Source organism: Heterodontus francisci, chromosome 14, assembly GCF_036365525.1.
Source record: "Heterodontus francisci isolate sHetFra1 chromosome 14, sHetFra1.hap1, whole genome shotgun sequence".
Lineage (NCBI taxonomy): Eukaryota > Metazoa > Chordata > Chondrichthyes > Heterodontiformes > Heterodontidae > Heterodontus > Heterodontus francisci.
This window is the reverse complement of record NC_090384.1, coordinates 64,168,060-64,188,262: the sequence shown is the minus strand read 5'-3', so window position 1 is coordinate 64,188,262 and position 20,203 is coordinate 64,168,060. Positions and strand designations below refer to the sequence as shown.

The following is a 20,203-nucleotide window of genomic DNA, read 5'->3' as shown; positions in this document are numbered from 1 at the left end:
ATTTGTACTTTGAACATTTAACTTTGCAAACGTCATCCATGAGGTAGCATCAGACATCGTTGCACTGCTGAAGCGGTTATATATGAGATGTCACACACTCGGGTTGGGTTCATCATGACATGATGTTGTTTTTAATCTGATCATCTCTTCCCTTGGATGTGCGTCTCTTTCCCCTCTCACAATCCCACAATGGCTCATCGCATGCCACAATGTGAAATCTTTGCATGGAGCGATCCTCTCAAGAGAAACGCCTGCCTATTAGGGCATCCTGGGTCTCGTACACTTGATTCCGGAGGACATTCTGCTTCCTCTCCCCTGCCATCATGTGAGTGTTGCTCATCGTCCTCGTCAGAAACTCCATCTTCATCTGATGACACCTCACGGTTACCTTGAACCTCTTCAATGGCATCTCCCTTTTCCATTGCCGTGTTATGCAAGGCACAGCAAACGACAATAATCCTGGATACCCGTGCTGGCACGTACTGCAGTGTTCCACCTGAATCTCATTTTGAGCAGGCCAATCGTTTGTTCGATTGTGACTCTGGTGGCCGCATGGCTCTCATTGAAGCGTTCCTCAACATGACTCCTTGGGATTCTCATGGGTGTCATTAGCCATGTCTTCAAAGGATAACCCCTGTCGCTAAGTATCCAACCTTCCAATCTGTCCGGGGGACTGAAAAGAGCAGGCACCTGAGAGTTTCTGAGAATGTATACATCGTGGCAACTCCCTGGGTACCATGCACAGACCTGCATGATTCTCTTGCGATGATCGTATACAAGCTGAACATTCAATGAATGGAAGCCTTTTCAATTAATGAATGCCCCTGAATGACCTGCTGGTGATCTAATTGCCACATGCATACAGTCTATCATATCCAGAACCATTGGGAACCCAGCTATTGCGCTGAATCCTCTTGCTCTTTCAGCCTGGCTGGTGTTGTCCGTTCTAAAACCAATGAAATTGTTAGCACGTCTGAACAGTGCATCAGTCACAACCATCCTGAAATTTTCACTCCTTCCCCCTCCCCACCAGTGTCACGCTTCGGAACTCCAAACAGACTTCTGAAGGCGCGGGACTTCCGGCCAGCGGTCGTAGTATCAGTGTGGGATGGCAGCTGGGACAAGGTAAGTTGATTTGCATGTTTAAACATTATATTACGACCAGGTGAGAAAGGATCTTTTACTGCCTTCACCTGGTCTTATTGTAACAGGGTTTTAATTTTTAAACACACTGTGTTATGAGCTCCCCCTTGGTGAATCCTTGTTCACTGCGTTCCAATTATAAGGCGAAGAAATGAGCACAAACAGGTTTAAAGAAGAAAAGTGAAATTTATTAAAACTTAAACTTAAACTCTAATTCAGTTAACACCCACAGATACATGCTGCGCCCCATGCGAGCATGCATACGCGGTAAGCACATGCAAAATAGAGACAGGAAAGAGCAGAAGAAAAGATAAGTAGAACAGTTTGAGGCAATATCTTGTTACTGTGTTTCGAGCTCGCTGTCGTCCTTGATTAAGATATGGTCTTGCTTTTTGTTGAGGCCCAGCATTCTTTTTAAACCTTGTTCACTGTCGGAGACTTTTCTTTCTTGGGATTCATGTGTCTTCAATGGTTTCCGAAGCTGGTGAGAGAGATGAGAGCAGACAGGAGAGAGGTCTTTTCCAGTCCAGGAACAAACAGCTTTTTGAGTTTTTAACATAACGGTGGCAAGTTCAAATTCAAACAGCCAGTTAATCATGTGACTAACCTGGTCTGACTAGGTCTTCTGTGTATTGGAGAAGCAGGGACTGGGTCCTTTGTTCCAACACAGTCTGCCAGTATGCAAAAAAGGTCTTTCCAGCAAGGGGCCTGGCAATTACTTGTGGTAGGCCCTCTTTTCTTCCCAGCAGCAATTTTAAGTTTTAATGTTGGTGTGGCGAATAATGTGTGCCTCATTTTTGGCAGAGTGGGGCCTGCATGACAATCAATTTTAATATTTTAATGAAGGCCCCGCCACCGAGCGGTGGGTGGGCCGGCAGTAAAATGCTGCGGGGCCTTCTCGGCATATGAGGTCGTGGCGTCTGCTGGAAGAATTTTCTGGGCCCCCCCCCCCCCCCCGCCATGATTCCCAACGCTGGAGGCCTCATAAAATTCAGCCCCATGTGTTAGTACTACTAACAATATGGGGTAAACTACTGAAAGCCTGGTTCAGTGGTCCATACAGAGTAATAAAGAGGATAAGCGAGGTGAATTATTCAATTGACACCCCAGACCTTGGGAAAAAGCAAAGGCTGTGTCACATTAATATGTAAAGCAGTATCACAGCCAGGAAGGAGACAAACAAGCACAGGTCTGTCAGGCCGTCAGGAAAGAGGAGGGCGAAAGGGACAGCGAGGACAAGTTAGTTTAGTTTTAGTTTAGTTTAGTTTAGAGATACAGCACTGAAACAGGCCCTTCGGCCCACCGAGTCTGTGCCGACCATCAACCACCCATTTATACTAATGTTACACTAATCCCATATTCCTACCACATCCCCACCTGTCCCTATATTTCCCTACCACCTACCTATAGTAGGGGCAATTTATAATGGCCAATTTACCTATCAACCTGCAAGTCTTTGGCATGTGGGAGGAAACCGGAGCACCCGGAGGAAACCCACGCAGACACAGGGAGAACTTGCAAACTCCACACAGGCAGTACCCAGAATTGAACCCGGGTCGCTGGAGCTGTGAGGCTGCAGTGCTAACCACTGCGCCACTGTGCCGCCCCTGCGCCACTGTGTTAGGCGGAGGCCTGGAGGATTCCCAAATCAAACCCCCTACCATCCGGTTAGCTAACACTGAAATGTTCGGGAGATTAGACACTGTACTCCCTATTTAAACACAAAACAGAGAGGAGACTAACAAGGCTGCTCAAGACATTTAAAGAGGTCTGCTTGGACAAAACAGGGTGCACAACCCTAGCCCTACATGATGTGGATGTAGGAAAGACCCCTCCCATAAAACAAATTCCCTATCACCTAGATCCCAAGAAACTGGCCCAAGTTCAGGAGGAAATTCAATACATGCTGGGGCACAAGCTTATTGAACCCAGTCAGAGCAGCCGGAGTTCCCCACTTGTGCTCCTGCTCAAGCCCGATGGCTCAACAAGGTTCTGCATTGATTACAGGAAGGTTAATGCAGTGACCAGAGCTGACTCCTACCCAATTCCCTGCCTGGAAGACTGCATCGATAGAGTAGGAAATGCCACCTACATAACAAAAATAGACTTGTTAAAAGACTACTGGCAGGTTCCCTTAACCACCCGAGTTAAAGCGATCTCGTCTTTTGTCATTCCAGACGCCTTTTGCAGTGCTGGGTGATGCCATTTGGATTAAGAAATGCCCCAGCCACCTTCGATAGTCTGATGAACCAGGTAGTAGTTGGCCTACCCAACTGTGTAGTGTCCCTGGATGATCTGTTAATATACAGTGACAACTGGGCGGACCAGTTAAAAACCCTCTTCTGAAGGTTACAGTCGGCTGACCTAGAGGCAAATCTTGCAAAGAGTGAGTTCGCTAAAGCTCAGGTAACCTACGTAGGGCATGTTGTGGGTCAAGGGTGGGTGCGGCCCAGAGCAGCGAATGTGTTGATGGATTTTCCGGTTCCCACAACCAAATGGGAAATAATGCAATTTCTGGGAATGTGAGGGTTTTACTGCAAGTCCATAGACTGGGATAATAGTAGTGTAAAGGGCAGTGAGGGGCAAGAGTTCCTAGAGTGTGTTCAGGAAAATTTTCTACAACAGTATGGTGCCAGTCCAATGAGAAAGGAGGCACTGCTAGACCTGGTTCTTGGGAATGAGGTGGGCCGTGGATCAAGTATCAGTAGGAGAGCATTTAGGGGACAGTGATCATTGTATCATAAGGTTTAAGCTGACTATGGAAAAGGACAAAGACCAATCCAGGGTAAGAATAATTAACTGGGGAAGGCCAACTTCAATGGGGCTGGGGTGAATAAATTGGAGTCAAAAGCTGGCAGGAAAACCGGTAGATGAACAATGGGCTACCTTCAAAGAAGAGATAGTTCTGGCACAGTCGAGGTATGTTCCCTCGAAGGGGAAAAGTAGGGCAAACAAATCCAGAGCTCTTTGGAAGATAAAAGAGGTGGAGAATAAGATAAAGAAGAAAAGGTGCGCTTATTACAGATGCCAGGTAGAAAATATTATTGAGAACCAGAATGAATATAGAAGGTCCAGAGGGGAAGTGAAAAAGCAAATAACAGAAGTAAAGAGAGAGCATGAAAAGAAACTGGCAGCTAGCATCAAAAGAAATCCCAAAGTTTTCTATAGGCATATAAATAGCAAAAGGGTGGTAAAAGGAGGAATGGGGCTGATTATAGACCAGAAAGACACATGGAGGCAGCCGGTATAGCTGAGGTATTAAATGAAGACTTTACATCTGTCTTTACCAAGAAGATGCAACCCAGTCAATGTTGAAAGAGGAGGTAACTCAGACACTAGAGGGGTATAAAATTAATAAATAGGAAGTATTAGATAGGCTGTCTGTACTTAAAGTGGATAAAGCACCAGGGCAGGATGAGATGCATCCAAGGATACTGAGGGAAGTGAGAGTGGAAATCGCGGAGGCACTGGCCATAATTTTTCAGTCTTCCTTAGGCTTGGGGGTAGTGCCAGAGGACTGGAGAATTGTTCAAAAAAGGTGTAAAGATAAGCCCAGCAATTACAGGCCAGTCAGTTTAACTTCAGTGGTGGGAAAACTTCCAGAAAAAATAATTCGGGACAAAATCACTAGTCACATGGACAAATGCGAGTTAATTAAGGAAAGCCAGCATGGATTTCTTAAGGGAAAATCATGTTTAACTAACTTGCTGAAGTTTTTTGAGGAGGTAACAAAGAGGGTTGATGAAGGCAATGCTGTTGATGTGGTGTACATGGACTTTCAAAAGACATTTAATACAGTGCCACACAACAGACTTGTGAGCAAACCTGTAGCTCATGCAATAAATGGGATGGTAGCAACATGGATACAAAATTGGCTGAGTGACAGGAAACAAAGAGTAGTGGTTAATGGATGTTTTTTGGGCTGGAGGAAGGTTTGTAGTGGAGTTCCCCAGGGATCAGTGTTGGGACTCTTGCTTTTCCTAATATATATTAATGACCTAGACCTTGGTGTACAGGGCATAATTTAAAAGTTTGCAGATGATACGAAACTTGGAAGCATTGTGAACTGTGAGGAGGATAGTGTAGAACTTCAAAAGGACATAGACAAGTTGGGGGAATGGGCAGACAGGTGGACTTTGCTCCATGTCCTTCTGGTCAGTTATTATCTGTGACCCTGTCCTATCAACACCTTCACTTTTGTTATTTCTTGCCTCACCTCCACTTTATTTACTTAAAACCTGTTACATTTCTAACCTTTGCCAGTTCTGATGAAGGGTCACTGACCTGAAACGTTAACTCTGCTTCTCTCTCCATAGATGCTGCCAGACCTGCTGAGTATTCCCAGCATTTCTTGTTTTTATTTCAGATTTCCAGCATTTTCCCACATTATACTCCATTTGTCGGGTCTTTGCCCTCCCACTTAACCTATCTATATCCCTTTGTAGCCCCTTTATGTCCTCTTCACAACTTACTTTCCTACCTAACTTTGTGTCACCAGCAAATTTAGCAACCATACCTGCGGTCCCTTCATCCAAGTCATTTATATAAATTGTAAAAAGTTGAGGCCCCAGCACAGATCCCTGTGGCACACCACTCGTTACATCTTGCCAACCAGAAAATTACCCATTTATGCCTACTCTCTGTTTCCTGTTAGCTAACCAATCTTCTATCCATGCCAATGTGTTACCCTCTACACCATGAGCTTTTATTTTCTGCAATAACCTTTGATGTGGCATCTTATCAAATGCCTTCTGGAAATCAAAGTACAGTACATCCAATGGTTCCCCTTTATCCACAGCACATGTAACTCCCTCAAAGAACCCCAATAAATTAGTTAAACATGATTTCCCTTTCACAAAACCATGTTGACTCTGCCTGATTACCTTCAATTTTTCTAAATGCCCTGCTGTAACGTCTTTAATAATAGCTTCTAACATTTTCCCTAAGACAGATGTTAAGCTAACTGGCCTGTAGTTTCCTGCTTTCTATCTTCCTCCCTTTCTGAATAAAGGAATTACATTCGCTATTTTCCAATCTAATGGAACCTTCCCCATATCTCGGGAATTTTGGAAAATTAAAACTAACGCATTAACTATCTCACTAGCCACTTCTTTTAATATCCTAGGATGAAGTCCATCAGGACCCGGGGGACTTGTCAGTCCGCAGCTCCAACAATTTGTTCAGTGCCACTTCCCTAGTGATTGTAATTTTCTTGAGTTCCTCCCTCCCTTCCATTTCCTGACTTACAGCTAATACTGTGGGATGTTACTTGTATCCTCAATAGTGAAGACCAATGCAAAATATCTGTTCAATTCATCTGCCATCTCCTTATTATCCATTATTAATTCCCCAGACTCACTTTCTATAGGACCAGTGCTCACTTTGTTAACTCTTTTCTTTTTTAAATATCTATAGAAACTCTTACTATCTGTCTTTATATTTCTAGCTAGCTTTCTTTCATACTCTAATTTTACCTTCCTTATCAATCTTCTAGTCATTCTTTGCTGTTTTTTCTATTCTGTCCAATCTTCTGACCTGCCTCCCATCTTTGCACAATTATAGGCTTTTTCTTTAAGTTTGATACTATCTTTAACTGTTTTAGTTAGTGTCCTGGGCTTTATTAATAGGGGCATAGAGTACAAGAGCAAGGAAGTTATGTTGAACTTTTATAAGACACTAGTACGGCCTCAACTAGAGTATTGCGTCCAGTTCTGGGCGCCACACATTAAAAGATGTGAGGGCATTGGAGAAAGTACAGAAAAGATTCCTGAGAATGGTTCCAGAGATGAGGAACTTCAGTTATGAAGATAGATTGGAGAAGTCAGGACTGTTTTCCTTAGAGAAGGCTGAGAGGTGATTTGATAGAGGTATTCAAAACCATGCGGGGTCTGGATAGAGTAGATAGAGAGAAACTGTTCTCACTCGTGAAAGGATCAAGAACGAGAGGGCACAGTTTTAAAATATTTGGTAAGAGAAGCAAAAACTGACATGAGGAAAAACTTTTTAACAAAGCGAGTGGTTAAGATCTGGAATCTGCTGCCTGAGAACATGGTGGAGGCAGGTTCAATTGAAGCATGCAAAAGGGAATAAGACAGTTAAAAGAAAAGGAAGAATGTGCAGGGTTATGGGGAGAAGGCAGGGGAATGAAACTGAGGGAATTGCGCTTTAGGAGGGCCGGTGCAGACACGATGGGCCAAATGGTCTCCTTCTGCACTATAGCCGCCCCACTGACATACTTTCTACAGAAAAGAACGAATGTAGTGTGGTCAGGGAGGTGCCAAACAGCTTTTGAGAAGCTAAAAGCCGTCTTAACCAATGAGCCGGTGCTAGCAGCTCCAAACCTTAACAAACCATTTAAAGTGGCAGTTGATGCTAGTGACCTCGGGTTAGGTGCTGTCCTGCTCCAAGATGATGAGTCAGGCATTGAAAGACCAGTTGGGTATTTCTCCAAGAAATTAAACAAGCATCAAAAGAGATACTCTACTGTGGAGAAAAAAACTTTGGGACTGTTACTGGCTCTCAAGCACTTTGAAGTATATGTCTGAAATGGATATAGAGAGACCAGAGCTTATACCGGCCACAATCCTTTGACATTTGTGCAGAAATTCAAAACCCAGAATGTAAGACTATTTCGACGCAGTCTGCTTTTGCAACCCTACCATCTAAAGATTACCCACATTGCAGGGATAAACAATGTGATAGCTTATGCTTTATCCAGAGTGTAACTCAGCACAGAATCATCCCAGATGAAAACTGGACCAGAGCACAGTTATGGCAGTGTGAGATTGACAAGTGAGTGATTGAGGATGAATGCATGTGTACCGTTTCTTTTTTTATTTACAACCTTATGATGAAATGTCCTGTCGTCACATTTCATTTAGCATGTTGTAGAGGTGCCATGAAAACGTGCTAGGTTGAATGATGATTTTTTAATCCACCAGTTGGAATCCTGAATATTAAACTGATGGAGATGAATCACTCACACTTTGCAAGCTTTGAACTCTGCCTGCTGACCGTGAGCACTGAGACATATTCCCTGCTGCAGACTGTAGTGTTTAGTGGTTTAACTGATGTGTGTTTGATTGTGTTAGCCTGTTCACCGATCGATGCTGACTGTGCTTAATTAGTTAAACCTGAGGGGGAACTATTGAGAATTGAGAACTTTCCGGAAAGAACAGAGCTCCCTCGAAGAAAGATCAGCTGCACTGCTGTCTTCCGGAGTACCACCAAATCAACGTCCACATTTACAAACTGAAAGCCTCAGGATGACCAAAGAAAAGTCGCGCGACCACCTAATTCAGCCTGAAGCCAGCCGAGTCACCAATCTCCACAGACTGTATACCCCTTTTATTTCTCTGGACTCTATTTTGACCAATCGATCCTTCCACACTCTGTAACCTATTTGTGTGTGTGTGTGTGAAAGTTGGAGCGTGTTTAGTTATTTTACTTAGATCAGTTTAAGTACAATAAAGTTAACCTCTTTATTTGTTAAATTTGAGAAAACCCGACCAATTGGCTCTTTTTATGATCACGGCACATAAACAGTTAAACACTCACTGAGTTGGCAAGTATATCCACTTAAAAAAGAAATAAGCCTGTTGTGGTCAAACAAGGGGAGGGAAAAGAGGGGATGCCTTCGACCCCTCCTCACCAGATTATAACAATACTATTTACTGTTATTGATATATTTCAATGAGGTCCCACCTCTTTCCGCACTGTAAAGTTTAAGCTTCGCTAATCTTTCTTCATAGCTTTTCCCCTTTGTATGTGGGATTAGTTTTGTTGTTTTCCTGTGTAACCTAAATATATATTTATTTGTGACATGATGAGAAAAACTGAAACAGTGCTCTAAAAGTGGCCTGACCAGAAAGACTTTGGATAACCTATATAGTCTTACATTTTACTATTCTGATTGTATATTCTAGCATTTTATAATCTTTCTTAATTGTTTTATTACATTATCTGACATCGAGAAGTGAATTGTCCCGTTAATTCCAGGTTCATTATGTCACCCCATGCTAATTGAATTCCATTCATTGTCCCACAACCCATAATTTTGGACGTGTGCACAAAATGTATATTGAATATTAATAAATTTCAATTTTTCCCCAAGTTGTGCATCTAAATCTAAGAACTTTTGCAGATTCATAACTGCATTCTCTGTCTACTATTCTTCCTAATTTAGTGTTGTCAGAAGTTGGCACAGTCTCCAGCTCTTTTATGTACATGTGAGTGATGTTTATTTTGAACAGCAAGCCTCCCCACAAATGCTACATTCTTAAACTAAAATGACTGAGTCTCACACCAACTCAGGGAGAGTTAATCGGTCTGCAAATTGTCAGCTGTCATTGGGGGGGAAAAACCAGTGAACACCTTAGTTTAAGGAGGCCACTTAACAAGCAGCACTTGAGTAAGTATAGGCAAAGGGCTGAGCTTTCCCTGGATTTCACAAAAAACATTTGTGTATGATTGTGTAAATCATACAATATTGCAGAATCTGTTATTTTTCTCAACTTCCTAGACTTGGCCATGTGAGCTGCATGCAGGATGGCAGGATCCCCAAGGACACATTGTACAGCGAGCTCGTCACTGGTATCAGACCCACCGGCCGTCCATGTCTCCGCTTTAAAGACGTCTGCAAACGCGACATGAAGTCACAAGTCGTGCGAGTCAGTTGCCAGTGATTGCCAGAGCTGGCGGACAGCCATAAAGGCGGGGCTAAAGTGTGGCGAGTCAAAGAGACTTAGCAGTTGGCAGGAAAAAGACAGACGCACAAGGCGAGAGCCAACTGTGTAACAGCCCCGACAACCAATTTTATCTGCAGCGCCTGTGGAAGAGTCTATCACACTAGAATTGGCCTTTATAGCCACTCCAGGTGCTGCTTCACAAACCACTGACCACCTCCAGGCGCTTACCCATTGTCTCTCGAGACAAGGAGGCCAAAGAAGAAGAAGTGTAGATCTTACAGGTACAGCTTTAATGAATGAATTAAATGGAATACAGAAACTGAAATATCCTCAGCTTTGACCCATATTCTTTTACTATCAGATTATATGCATTTTCATTTTGGCCTTAATTTTGTACACAGTATAAACTGTACCATGTATGTAAAGATAAATATATATTTCTATTTTGTATGAATGGAAATGCTCCTCTTCCTGTTGTGTCTGTTTGCTCCTGAGAGGTGCTTTTGAAACCTTCATGTATGAACAGAAAACATCCATCAATGGAGAAAATATTAACATTTTTCATTGTTGTAATTTCTGGGGCTGATGCTGCAATCCAACTTGACGTACAACAAGCAAAATACGTTTTAGTAAATAACTTGATAGCAATTTTGAATCCCAGGATGTTTGTTGTTCATATGCTGTTGTGCTACATCATACATAAGGCATTTTATACCCTAAAATGTGAATTATAGTGGGTTTACGTCCTTATACAATACCTCTCTCAATATTTCCAAAATGACACTTGCAATTGGACAGTTTGTGCTTTGCTTACAATTTTGAATTGACAATAACTGCCAGGTTTAGGTTTCCCCCATGGGAGGGTCTCCACTATTTGCTGTCCATTTAGTACATTAACTTAAATTGTCATGCCATCTTTTGGCTCAAGTCAACATTGTAAGCAGCTTTTTTTATAGATGGCATCAGAATCCATATCTCTGTTTAGATTCTCCATTTGTGTAATAAATGTTGTTTTAACGTTGCTATGTAAATCAGTAAATTCCCTGAACTCTCCGGTGTGGAAGATTGTACAAAATAGCCCACTCATGATTTGGACTTGCACATATGGCAAACTTAACTTTACCAGATCTATTAAATCTCATTCATTTTGAATGTCATAATCAATTTCGGCTTTTCCGACTGAATTTTATGGATGTTAAAATAAAAAAAAATAACTTCTACTTTTAAAGGGATTTGTAATCGGTCTGACCGTGGTTAACTTTTATTCCCTGATGTTAGGGGGTCAACAGCGATTTCATGATAAGAACACCTATTTAAATAAATGGGACAGTATCTATGATTTATTATTTTGATATTGATAAACTATGTATAAATGAAAATAAGTTCTGATTGTTGAGAGATGATAGATCTGTCAAAAGTGCGGCAAAGCAATCTGACTCTTCGGACAGCAACTTAACCCGGACAATATAATGTGTAACACGCCGAGCACAAATATAGCTAAAAACAGGCGCCCATTCTGCTCTTTCCCCACCTTACGATAACAACAAAGAGCAATAAAAAATAAACGTAGGCACCCCAGCACCGAAGGGACAAAGTTCTGTTTGGTTGTCCATCTAGGAACGGTGGTGCTGGTGTCGTTGGCGCGTTGACGGACAGACCAGGCCTCAGCTGTTCACCGCGCGCCCGGCAGCCGGTTACCAGGGAAACGCCGTCTCCAGGAGACTGAGCCCTGACAACGGGAGAGCGCGAGGCGGAGTAATGGCGAGCGGCGGTTTTGGTCTGACTGTCTTGTCGTTGCTGTGTCTGGTTGTGCTGGCGAGGAACGCAGAGGACGAGGTACGGAGTGAGGAGCGGTTGACAGCTGGCGGATACCCGCAGCCCTGGGCCAGGCAAACACCGTCCTCCGTTGCTACTAAACGGAGGGACGGCGGCCTCGGCTCTGGTCCCGGGCGTTTGTCATCAAGGGCTCATCATCTAGTGTGAACAGCAGTGAGCGATGAGTGAAAGCGGAAATCCACATTTTGTGGTTTGCAGTTCTGCTCTGTCTCACTCCTCGAAAGTAACAACCCTGTTTGTATTTTGCTGTTTAAAAACGATCCACTTTAATCAGATGCTTCAAACACAGCTCCTTTTTTAAAAATAGTTTATAGGCTAGGCCTTTCCTTTCTGATCATGAATGCTACTGTTGCCAACTCTCCAGACTGGTTATTTTAACGTTTAATTCTGTTAATTAAGACCCGGATAACGAGGAGGCCTGATTTAAGATGGCAATTCTAGATAAATATCTTCCTTTGTTCCGAATGCTAATTTTATTAAACTGGTTGAAAGGAAAGTAATTCTCATTGGTACAGTTGGACAGGTTTCAACTATTGCAGAAATTGTCTCGTGATCTTTGGGAAGTGAAGTTCAAACTGAACTACAGGAAATTACATGCGAAGCCCTGTGACTCATATTTGTACACGAGTTTTGTAGGTCATGCGATGAACTTTACAATATATACTGAAGAATATTTGACAAGTGAGTTTGTATGATGGAGTGTTGATATACGATATTAAAAATGTACTCCGTATAGTTTGCAATTAAAATGTCCCTAATGTTTATTCCTCTGCTTTCTAATAGATTATTGCAAAAACGTAACCTTTAAGAAAATGTTTTTGATAACGTTAATTTTAAAACAGGGCACTTAAGCAATCTGAAGGTAGGAAACAGTGACTATAATGGAATTAGGTTCACATCAAAAATTAGGAGCCAACAATAAAGGTGTTCAACTGGAAAGTAGCAAATTTCAGTGGGATGAATGGACAACTAGCCTAAATTAATTGATTGAAAAAAAAAACTGATGATCTCCCACTGCTGGTCCAGGTTTATTTAAAAATGAGCTTGATAAAACGTTGCTTAGATATATTCTGGCTAAGCTTAAATGGGATACATTTGGTTGGAGGCTCCATGGATAAATTGAGAGGAGAGAGGAAATTTTAGTTTTTTTAAGAGACATAAATATAGAGGGGGAATAATACATAAAAACTGAAATTTAAAAAGGGTAGAAGTGAAACAAAACTGAAACTCTAAGAGGCTAGGAGAGCGTATGAAAGAAGTCTGGCATGCTTTCATAAAGACTTTTCCTAAGCAAATAGTGAAAATATAGTTAGTAAAGAATGAGATCGCTGAGATGAAGAGGAATTTTGTATTTGGAAATGAAAGAATGGCAGAAATGCTTAATATTTATTTTGCCTGATAGGATGATGAACACATATCCTGGGAATATGCAAGTCTGGGTTTATACTTGGGGACATTAAATACAAAAGCAAGGAAATTATGTTGAATTTGTAGAAGTTATTGGTTCAACTACAGCTGGAATATTCAGTTTAGGAAGGATTTATAGTAGGGCTATTAAATGCTTTTTGAGAGTTGTGATTTATCTTGATAAAAAGTTAATCTGTTAATCATTGTTTTGATTGCATATTTAATACAATTACTACATCCATCTGTTTCAAGTTTGTTTTATTACTGATGCTACTATCATCATCACGAAACAAACTATCAATCCAGCATAAAAACCCTGTTTCAAATTTCTAGATTCATACAAATCTTCCAAACTTCTAACTGTCTAAAGATAAACATATATCTAGAATGAAACAACATAAAAATAAATGCTGTGTGTTTCATCTTGTTTTACATTTTAGTACAAAAACCAAAATGGAAGAACAGATCCAGTTTTTCCAACTGTTAAAAAAAATTAAATGCAATATTATAGTCAACACTTTTTGCAGCCTGTTCCCTCAAGCAATCCTAGCATTTCCAAGAAATTTGCAATTGGAAAAAAAAAATTAACATTCTCATTTGTGATTTTTTTTTTTGAACAAGCTTATAGAACTTAAACATTCCTTCTGCAGTTAAGTTAAATGCCCAAGTGGAAAATACTCCTGGCTGCTCTTGGATTTTAAGCATTTTGTGAAGAAAAAGAATTGGCTTTCCTTGTTTGCACACCCAAAATCTTATTTTGATAAACATTAAATGAAAAGCTCTTTAAAAACTGTTTAAAAAGTGAAATGTACTTTGATGAAAATAATCTGGGTTCAATTTATTTACGTACCAGCTGTTTTTTTTTAAGTACAAGCAGTCTGGATTGTTCATTTCAGTATCGAGTTATTAAGCTATATACAACCAGGTTTTGTATGAAGAGACTGAGCCCCATGAAGATTTGTTTAGAAATTGATTTGAACTGAACCTGTCCCCAAATAATTTCTTTCTAAAACTTTTATTTCAGTTTCCCCCACTGTCTTTGTGTTACTTTATTCTAAAAGCAACCCCTGCCTTGAAATTAAACTGAATACATTTTTTTAAATTCCCAGAGGTGGTGCATTTGCCAATGCTAGCAGTGTGATGATACTGCAAAGCACATAACATGCCACAGAAAAGTGATTCACTGCTGTTACTGACTGCCTAAACTCCTATGCTCAAGCCTCTACACTGCAGCCCCATGATCGGACTGGTGCAGGATTCATATATTCTGAAAAGGTTCTTGGGCTTACAGTCTCCATGTTTCCACTCAGGACCTGCATTGGCCCGACCTAAAAGATACCCTGATGATGATGATATTGATGTGCCATGTGCAAGCCATTTTCCTCTGGAAGGTTGTGCCCAGGACTTGCTCTCCTTTGCTGGTTTTGACTAACTGAATTGTAACATCTGTTCCTTGTCCTATTTTTCTTTCGGAGAACAGGGTGCACTACTATCTATAGGGTTTGAAAGAATGGCAGCCTCTGGCCTGTCTGTTCTTCCAGATCATTCAGGCATCTCTTGAAGTTTTTCTGATGTACAATCCGAGTTCATGGAGGATATCCAAATGGCAATGTCACCAGCAAATTGTTTTTTTTAAAAAAAATAATCCTTTCTTCAAATGTGGAATTCCCTTGATGTGATTTAGGAACAGGAATGGTCTGAGAACTGAGTAATGGTGAACTCTCGCCACTGAGCAAAACCTGTGGTAATTGCTGTGCCTACTTTGACCTCCTGCATTTTGCCAGGGTACCTAGACATTGAATTCAATTATTTAAAAAAAAATTGTTAGGCGCTTATTACTTACTGATTAATAACCTTCTCAACATTTTGCTGTTCTTATGTTATTGAAAGATTAGTATTTTACAGCCTAAAGCTACCAGTGTTTTATCCAGTAATTCGGCATTCAGAGTTTTTGAAGAGAATTTACAGCCATAACAAGAAATATGTCTAAGTGGTACTGCTTTATTTATCTTACCTTTTGTAAGTGCCGTATGTATTCTTCGTTTCCCTCCCATCTCGTGATATTCTCCTCTGATACATTGTTGGGACCGAGTATTGATATTTTGTTTTTCTAGGTATTAACTAGATATGAGGAAAATCAATGTATGTTTGCAATGGAATCTTTGATTTTTTTTCCCTGTTGCAATTGTTAGTTTGTGTTTTTGTAATTTTCTTATGTTCCTATTTACTTCGTGTTAGATTTTGCTTCAAGCAGTTTGTAATTTCCATGATAGTGATTGCTTGGTTTATGCAGTTATTTTTGGTATAAAAATTAGTCTTGATCAATTATTGATGATTATTTTGTAGCTGTTTAGAAGAGAACCAAGCAGCTTTTATTTCTTCTTGTCCTGCTGCATGTGTAGCTCTTAGAAAGCTGGTAATGATGGAAAGTGCTGGGCATTTTGACTTGGTGGCTTTTTTTAAAGCTTGGTAGTCTAGTTGGTGCCTCAGAATCTGGGGTGTTTAACAATTTAATGGGAATTTATTGCTGCGTTGCAAGAACATAAGCCTTGAGATCCAATTGCACAGTGCCCTTTTCTTGAAAGACAGATCTAATATTGTGTGTGGCATGTATACACTTAACACACACCAGAATTGTACCAGACACCATTTTGGTTACTGTGCCCTATATTCGTCCTGTTTGTGCATCTGAAACAGGCATTAGATCCATTGTCTATTCAAGTTGGAGGCCTAATGTCTATTTCAGGCCCCTTCACCAAATTGGATCGTGACACGCTGTGCATGAGTGGTCAGCTTTCTCGGGTGCATAGCAGTCAAACCAGCAGTCCTTAAAGAGATTGCTTAAGGCAGCCACCAAAAAGGCAAGTAGACAATTTATAATTGCCTGAAAAAGCAGCCAGGAGGAGCCACCTCCCCATCCCAGAACTTGCCTGCTACCCTGATCTGGGATCCTAGCTGGCCAATCTCTCTTCCCTCTGCTACCTGGGAGCTGCCTCTGGGGCTGGAACCGGTGCCCACGACTTGCTGGTAATAAATAAATGAGACCAGCAAACCTACATGGTACTGCCACTGCCCTCAAAGATACCATCCCATTTCAACCACTTTCATGAACATGTCATCACCTCCCAAATTTGTGCCCTTCTTTCCCAGAACTCCATATTTGAATATCTTCAATTAGCCTTCCACTCAGTCCACAACATTGAAACAGCCTAATAAATGTCATTAATTGTTTCCTCTGTGACTGTGGCCATGTGCACTATCTTTCTTCCTTCTTCTCAGCCTCTCTGCAATCTTTGACATGGTCTACTGCGCCATCCTCCTTCAATGCTTCTTTTCTGTTGTCCAGCTCAATGGTACATGGCTTGCTTGGTTCCACTCTTGCCTATCCAGTCATAGCCAGATCAATCTGAAATCTGTGGAGTACTCGCAAGGATCTACCCTTTGCCCCCTTCTCTTCCTTATCTACTCGCTTCCCTTGGCTAAATAATTTGAAGACATAAGGTCAATTTTACACGTACACAAATGACATCCAGCCCTATCTCACCACCACCTCTGGACCCCAAACTGCCTCTGTGTTATCGGACTGTTTGTCTGATATCCAGTCTTCGCTAAGCCTCAATTTCCTCAAGACCAATACCGTCGTCCTCAGCCTCCACCACAAACTCCACACCCATGCCACTGATTCCACTCTACTCCTGGCCACTGTCTCAAGCTGAACCAGAGTGTTCAAAACCTCGGCATCCTACTTGATTCCTAGCTGAACTTCCAACTCCATATCTCTCCATCGCAAAAACTGCCGCCTTCCACCTTGATTCATCTCCCACCTCTAACATCATCCACTTCAGCCCATCTCTTGCTGAAATCCTCATTCAGTCCTTTATCCCCTTCAAACTTAAGTATTATGACTCTGTGCTCTCCAGGTCAGCGCCTCATTCTCCACCTTTCATAAACTGCAGCTTGTATCCTAACCTACAAAGGCCTTCTTACCCATCAAGCTGTGCTTGCTGGATGAAACTGGCTCCCAGAATGCCAATGCCTTAATTTAAAATTCTCATTGATGTATTTAATCCTTTCATGCCTTACTGCTATCAGCTCTGTAACCTCCTCCAACCCTACTTTTAAAAAAGGTAGGCCTTCAAAGAACACATAGTTTGGGTACAAACTAGACACATTCCCATGAGGGGGTAGAAAGGGTATCCAAATCTGGAGCTTCTCAGTTGACTTAAAGATATAAGAATTAAAATGAAACAGAAAAAGGAGGCTTGTGATAAATTCATAATTCAGTAGAGAATCAAGCTGAATTAAAGAATTAAAAAATTGTAGAGGAGAACTGAAAAAGGAAATAAGAGCAAAGAGAACATAATAAATAGGAGTAGGCCATTTGGCCCCTTGAGCCTGCTCCACCATTCAATAAGATCCTGGCTGATCTGATTATGGCCTTAATGCCACTTTCCTGCCTGTACCTACATAACCTTTTACTCCCTTGTAGATCAAAAATCTATCCAGTTCGGCCTTCATATTCAATGACCCAGCCTCCACTGCTGTCTAGGGTAGAGAATTCCAAAGAATAACGACCCTCTGAAAGAAGAAATTGCTTCTCATCTCTGTCTTAAATGGGAGACCCCTTATTTTGAAACTGTGCCCCCAGTTCTAGATTCTCCCATGACAGGAAACTTCCTATCAGCATCTATCTTGTCAAGCCCCCTCAAAATCATCTTGTTTCAATAAGCTTATACCTTTCATTCTTCTAAACTACAACCTTTCCTCATAAGACAACCCCTTCATCCCAGGAATCAATCTAGTGAAGCTTCTCTGAACCACTTCTAATACAAGCATATCACTCCTTAAATAAGGTGACCAGAACTGTATGTAGTATTCAAGGTGTGGTCTCATCAATGCCCTGTACAGTTGTATCTAGTCTTCCCTACTTTTATACCCATTCCCCTTGTACTAAAGGTCAACATTCAATTTGCCTTCCTAATTACTTGCTGGACCTGCTTTTGTAATATCACTAACAGTCTGGGTAATTCACATCACATCACAGGAATTGACATCACCAACATGTGACAGTTCAGTTGGAATTGTTAGTCACCTAGTCATTTGCGTTATAGAGCTCTTTTGTAAACCTGTTACTTAAGAAAGAACCCACAATTTAATTACCATTCAACTCAAGATTATTTGGTACCTTATCCCTGAAGAAAGCAATAACAACATAATATGGTGGCAGCTTGTGGTTTCTGAAGCTTTTCGAGTTCTGGGCACACCATCCACATCTGGTAGCATCGAGGTGTAGTTGAAGATCACAATGTGGAAGTAGCAGAATGCATCGAAGTAGCAGCATCGCAGAGAGACTCAGCAACGGGTGTTCATCGGGACAGCAATTTTCTCCCATTGAAGTCTATTGGAGGTAGATATGATGGCATGACACTGTCAGGTTTGATGACCAGCTGCTGAATTCGGTGCTCAAGAGTGTGAGAGTACATGAAAGGGGTTGTTATTTCAAAGATTGCCGTTGAGAAAATGCAAGAATCGAGCAGAATCGGGCTCTCGAAAGGCAAGCAGAATCAGTTCACATCGGGGCATAGGCACCGCCATTGTGTGTTTTCCCACTATAACCGCTTCATGTGCGGAGTCTCCCGATTGCAGGCAGAAAGCCTGCGCTGCAGGCACTGAACACAGGATGTGGCTGAAGTCTGACACTGTGCATGCAGGAGATCTGCATATTTTTATTTCCCAGTGAAAAAAGACTGAGTCATTTAAAGGGGAAAGCTCCAGCCAAAGATTTTTGCAGACCAGTAATTTACCAAATTTCCATCAATGAATTGGAAAGCCCAAGATCTCCTTCATGAATTGCAACTCTTCAAGCAACACATGGAGTTGTATTTTTTGGATTTTGCTCTCTGAGCTGGACAAGCAAGCGTTCAAAATAAAAATTGCTATTGGCAAAGAGGGGCTGCACCGTGTCAACATTCAGGACTATCTGAAGCGGACCAGAGGGACCCAGTGAGACTCTAGACTGCACTAGGGGATCTGCTGAAGGTCAAGATTAATTTTCAAATTCATCGTCTTGAACTAATGGCGTACAGGCAGCAATCGAAGGAGACCATTGATTAATTCATGAGCAGATGTTGGGAGACAGTGGTGTAGTGGTAATGTCATTGAACTAGTAATCCAGAGCCCATGCTAATGCCCTGGGTCATGGGTTCGAATTCCACCACAGCAGCTACTGGAATTTAAATTCAATTAATTAATTTATATTAATTAAATCTGGAATTGAAAGCTAGTCTCAGTTTCATGGCACCATTACTATCATTGTTGTAAAAATCCATCTGCTTCACTAATGCCCTTTGGGGAAGGAAATCTGATCTCCTTACCCGGTCTGGCTACATGTGACTCCAGACACACAACGATGTGGTTGTCTCTTAACTGCCCTCTGAAATGGCCTAGTAAGCTACTCAGTTGTCAAGGGCAATTGGGAATGGGCAAAAAATGTTGGCCTTGGCAGCGATGCCCTCATCCCATGAAAGAAAAAGCGTGTGATTTCTCGGAGGTGGAGTTATCCGAAAAGTTCATGAAATTGGTCATTGCGTCTACTCCGATGGAAGCTTTTCAGAAAGAGCTATGAGATGAAGAAAAAGGGTATAACATTGAAAGTCTCCTGAGAGAAGGCAGGAGGTTCAAGGCTATAGTTGTGAGCAGGCAGTACATATGAGCACTTGGTTACCCTGTCTATGGTTGTGATTCACGTGATCTCAGAAAAACAAGATATGTGGCAAGTGCGAGCTCGTACACCAACTGAGAATTTGTTTAGCCTACATGGACAACTGCATGATGTGTGGCAAGGAAGGGCACTGGGCAAGGCTGTGCAGTAGGTCTGGTGCTGTAAAACTGTCCAGAAGTCACAGCAGAACCAGGCACCACCTTGTGAGAGAAACAGGGATACATTTGTAAATGGACAATCGAAATGCAGACATGTCCATGAGATCAACACGGATGTGAGTAACCTGCAGACCACTGACGGTGAGCAAGCCTTTCACACAGTAACAACTGTGCACCAGATGAATGTGGTTACTCAGCAGGAAGCATTCACCAGCATTGAAATCATATGCCCACTGAAGGCTGGACAGCAC

The 20,203-nt window shown here is 41.7% G+C and overlaps 1 protein-coding gene across 3 annotated transcripts in view; it reads left to right on the top strand.

The window, feature by feature from the left end:
• The first annotated feature begins 11,320 nt into the window (after positions 1-11,320).
• Positions 11,321-20,203, top strand: part of tmem9b (TMEM9 domain family, member B) — an 83,172-nt gene continuing 74,289 nt past the window's right edge. Inside the window, exon 1 of one of the 3 annotated variants that reach the window (XM_068046360.1) lies at positions 11,321-11,666. In XM_068046360.1, the coding sequence (XP_067902461.1) occupies positions 11,589-11,666 (78 nt within the window). In that variant the 5' untranslated portion in view covers positions 11,321-11,588. Of the gene's footprint in view, positions 11,667-12,261; positions 12,348-20,203 lie in introns of those variants that run through there. The other 2 variants (XM_068046359.1, XM_068046361.1) reach the window with 2 other exon arrangements.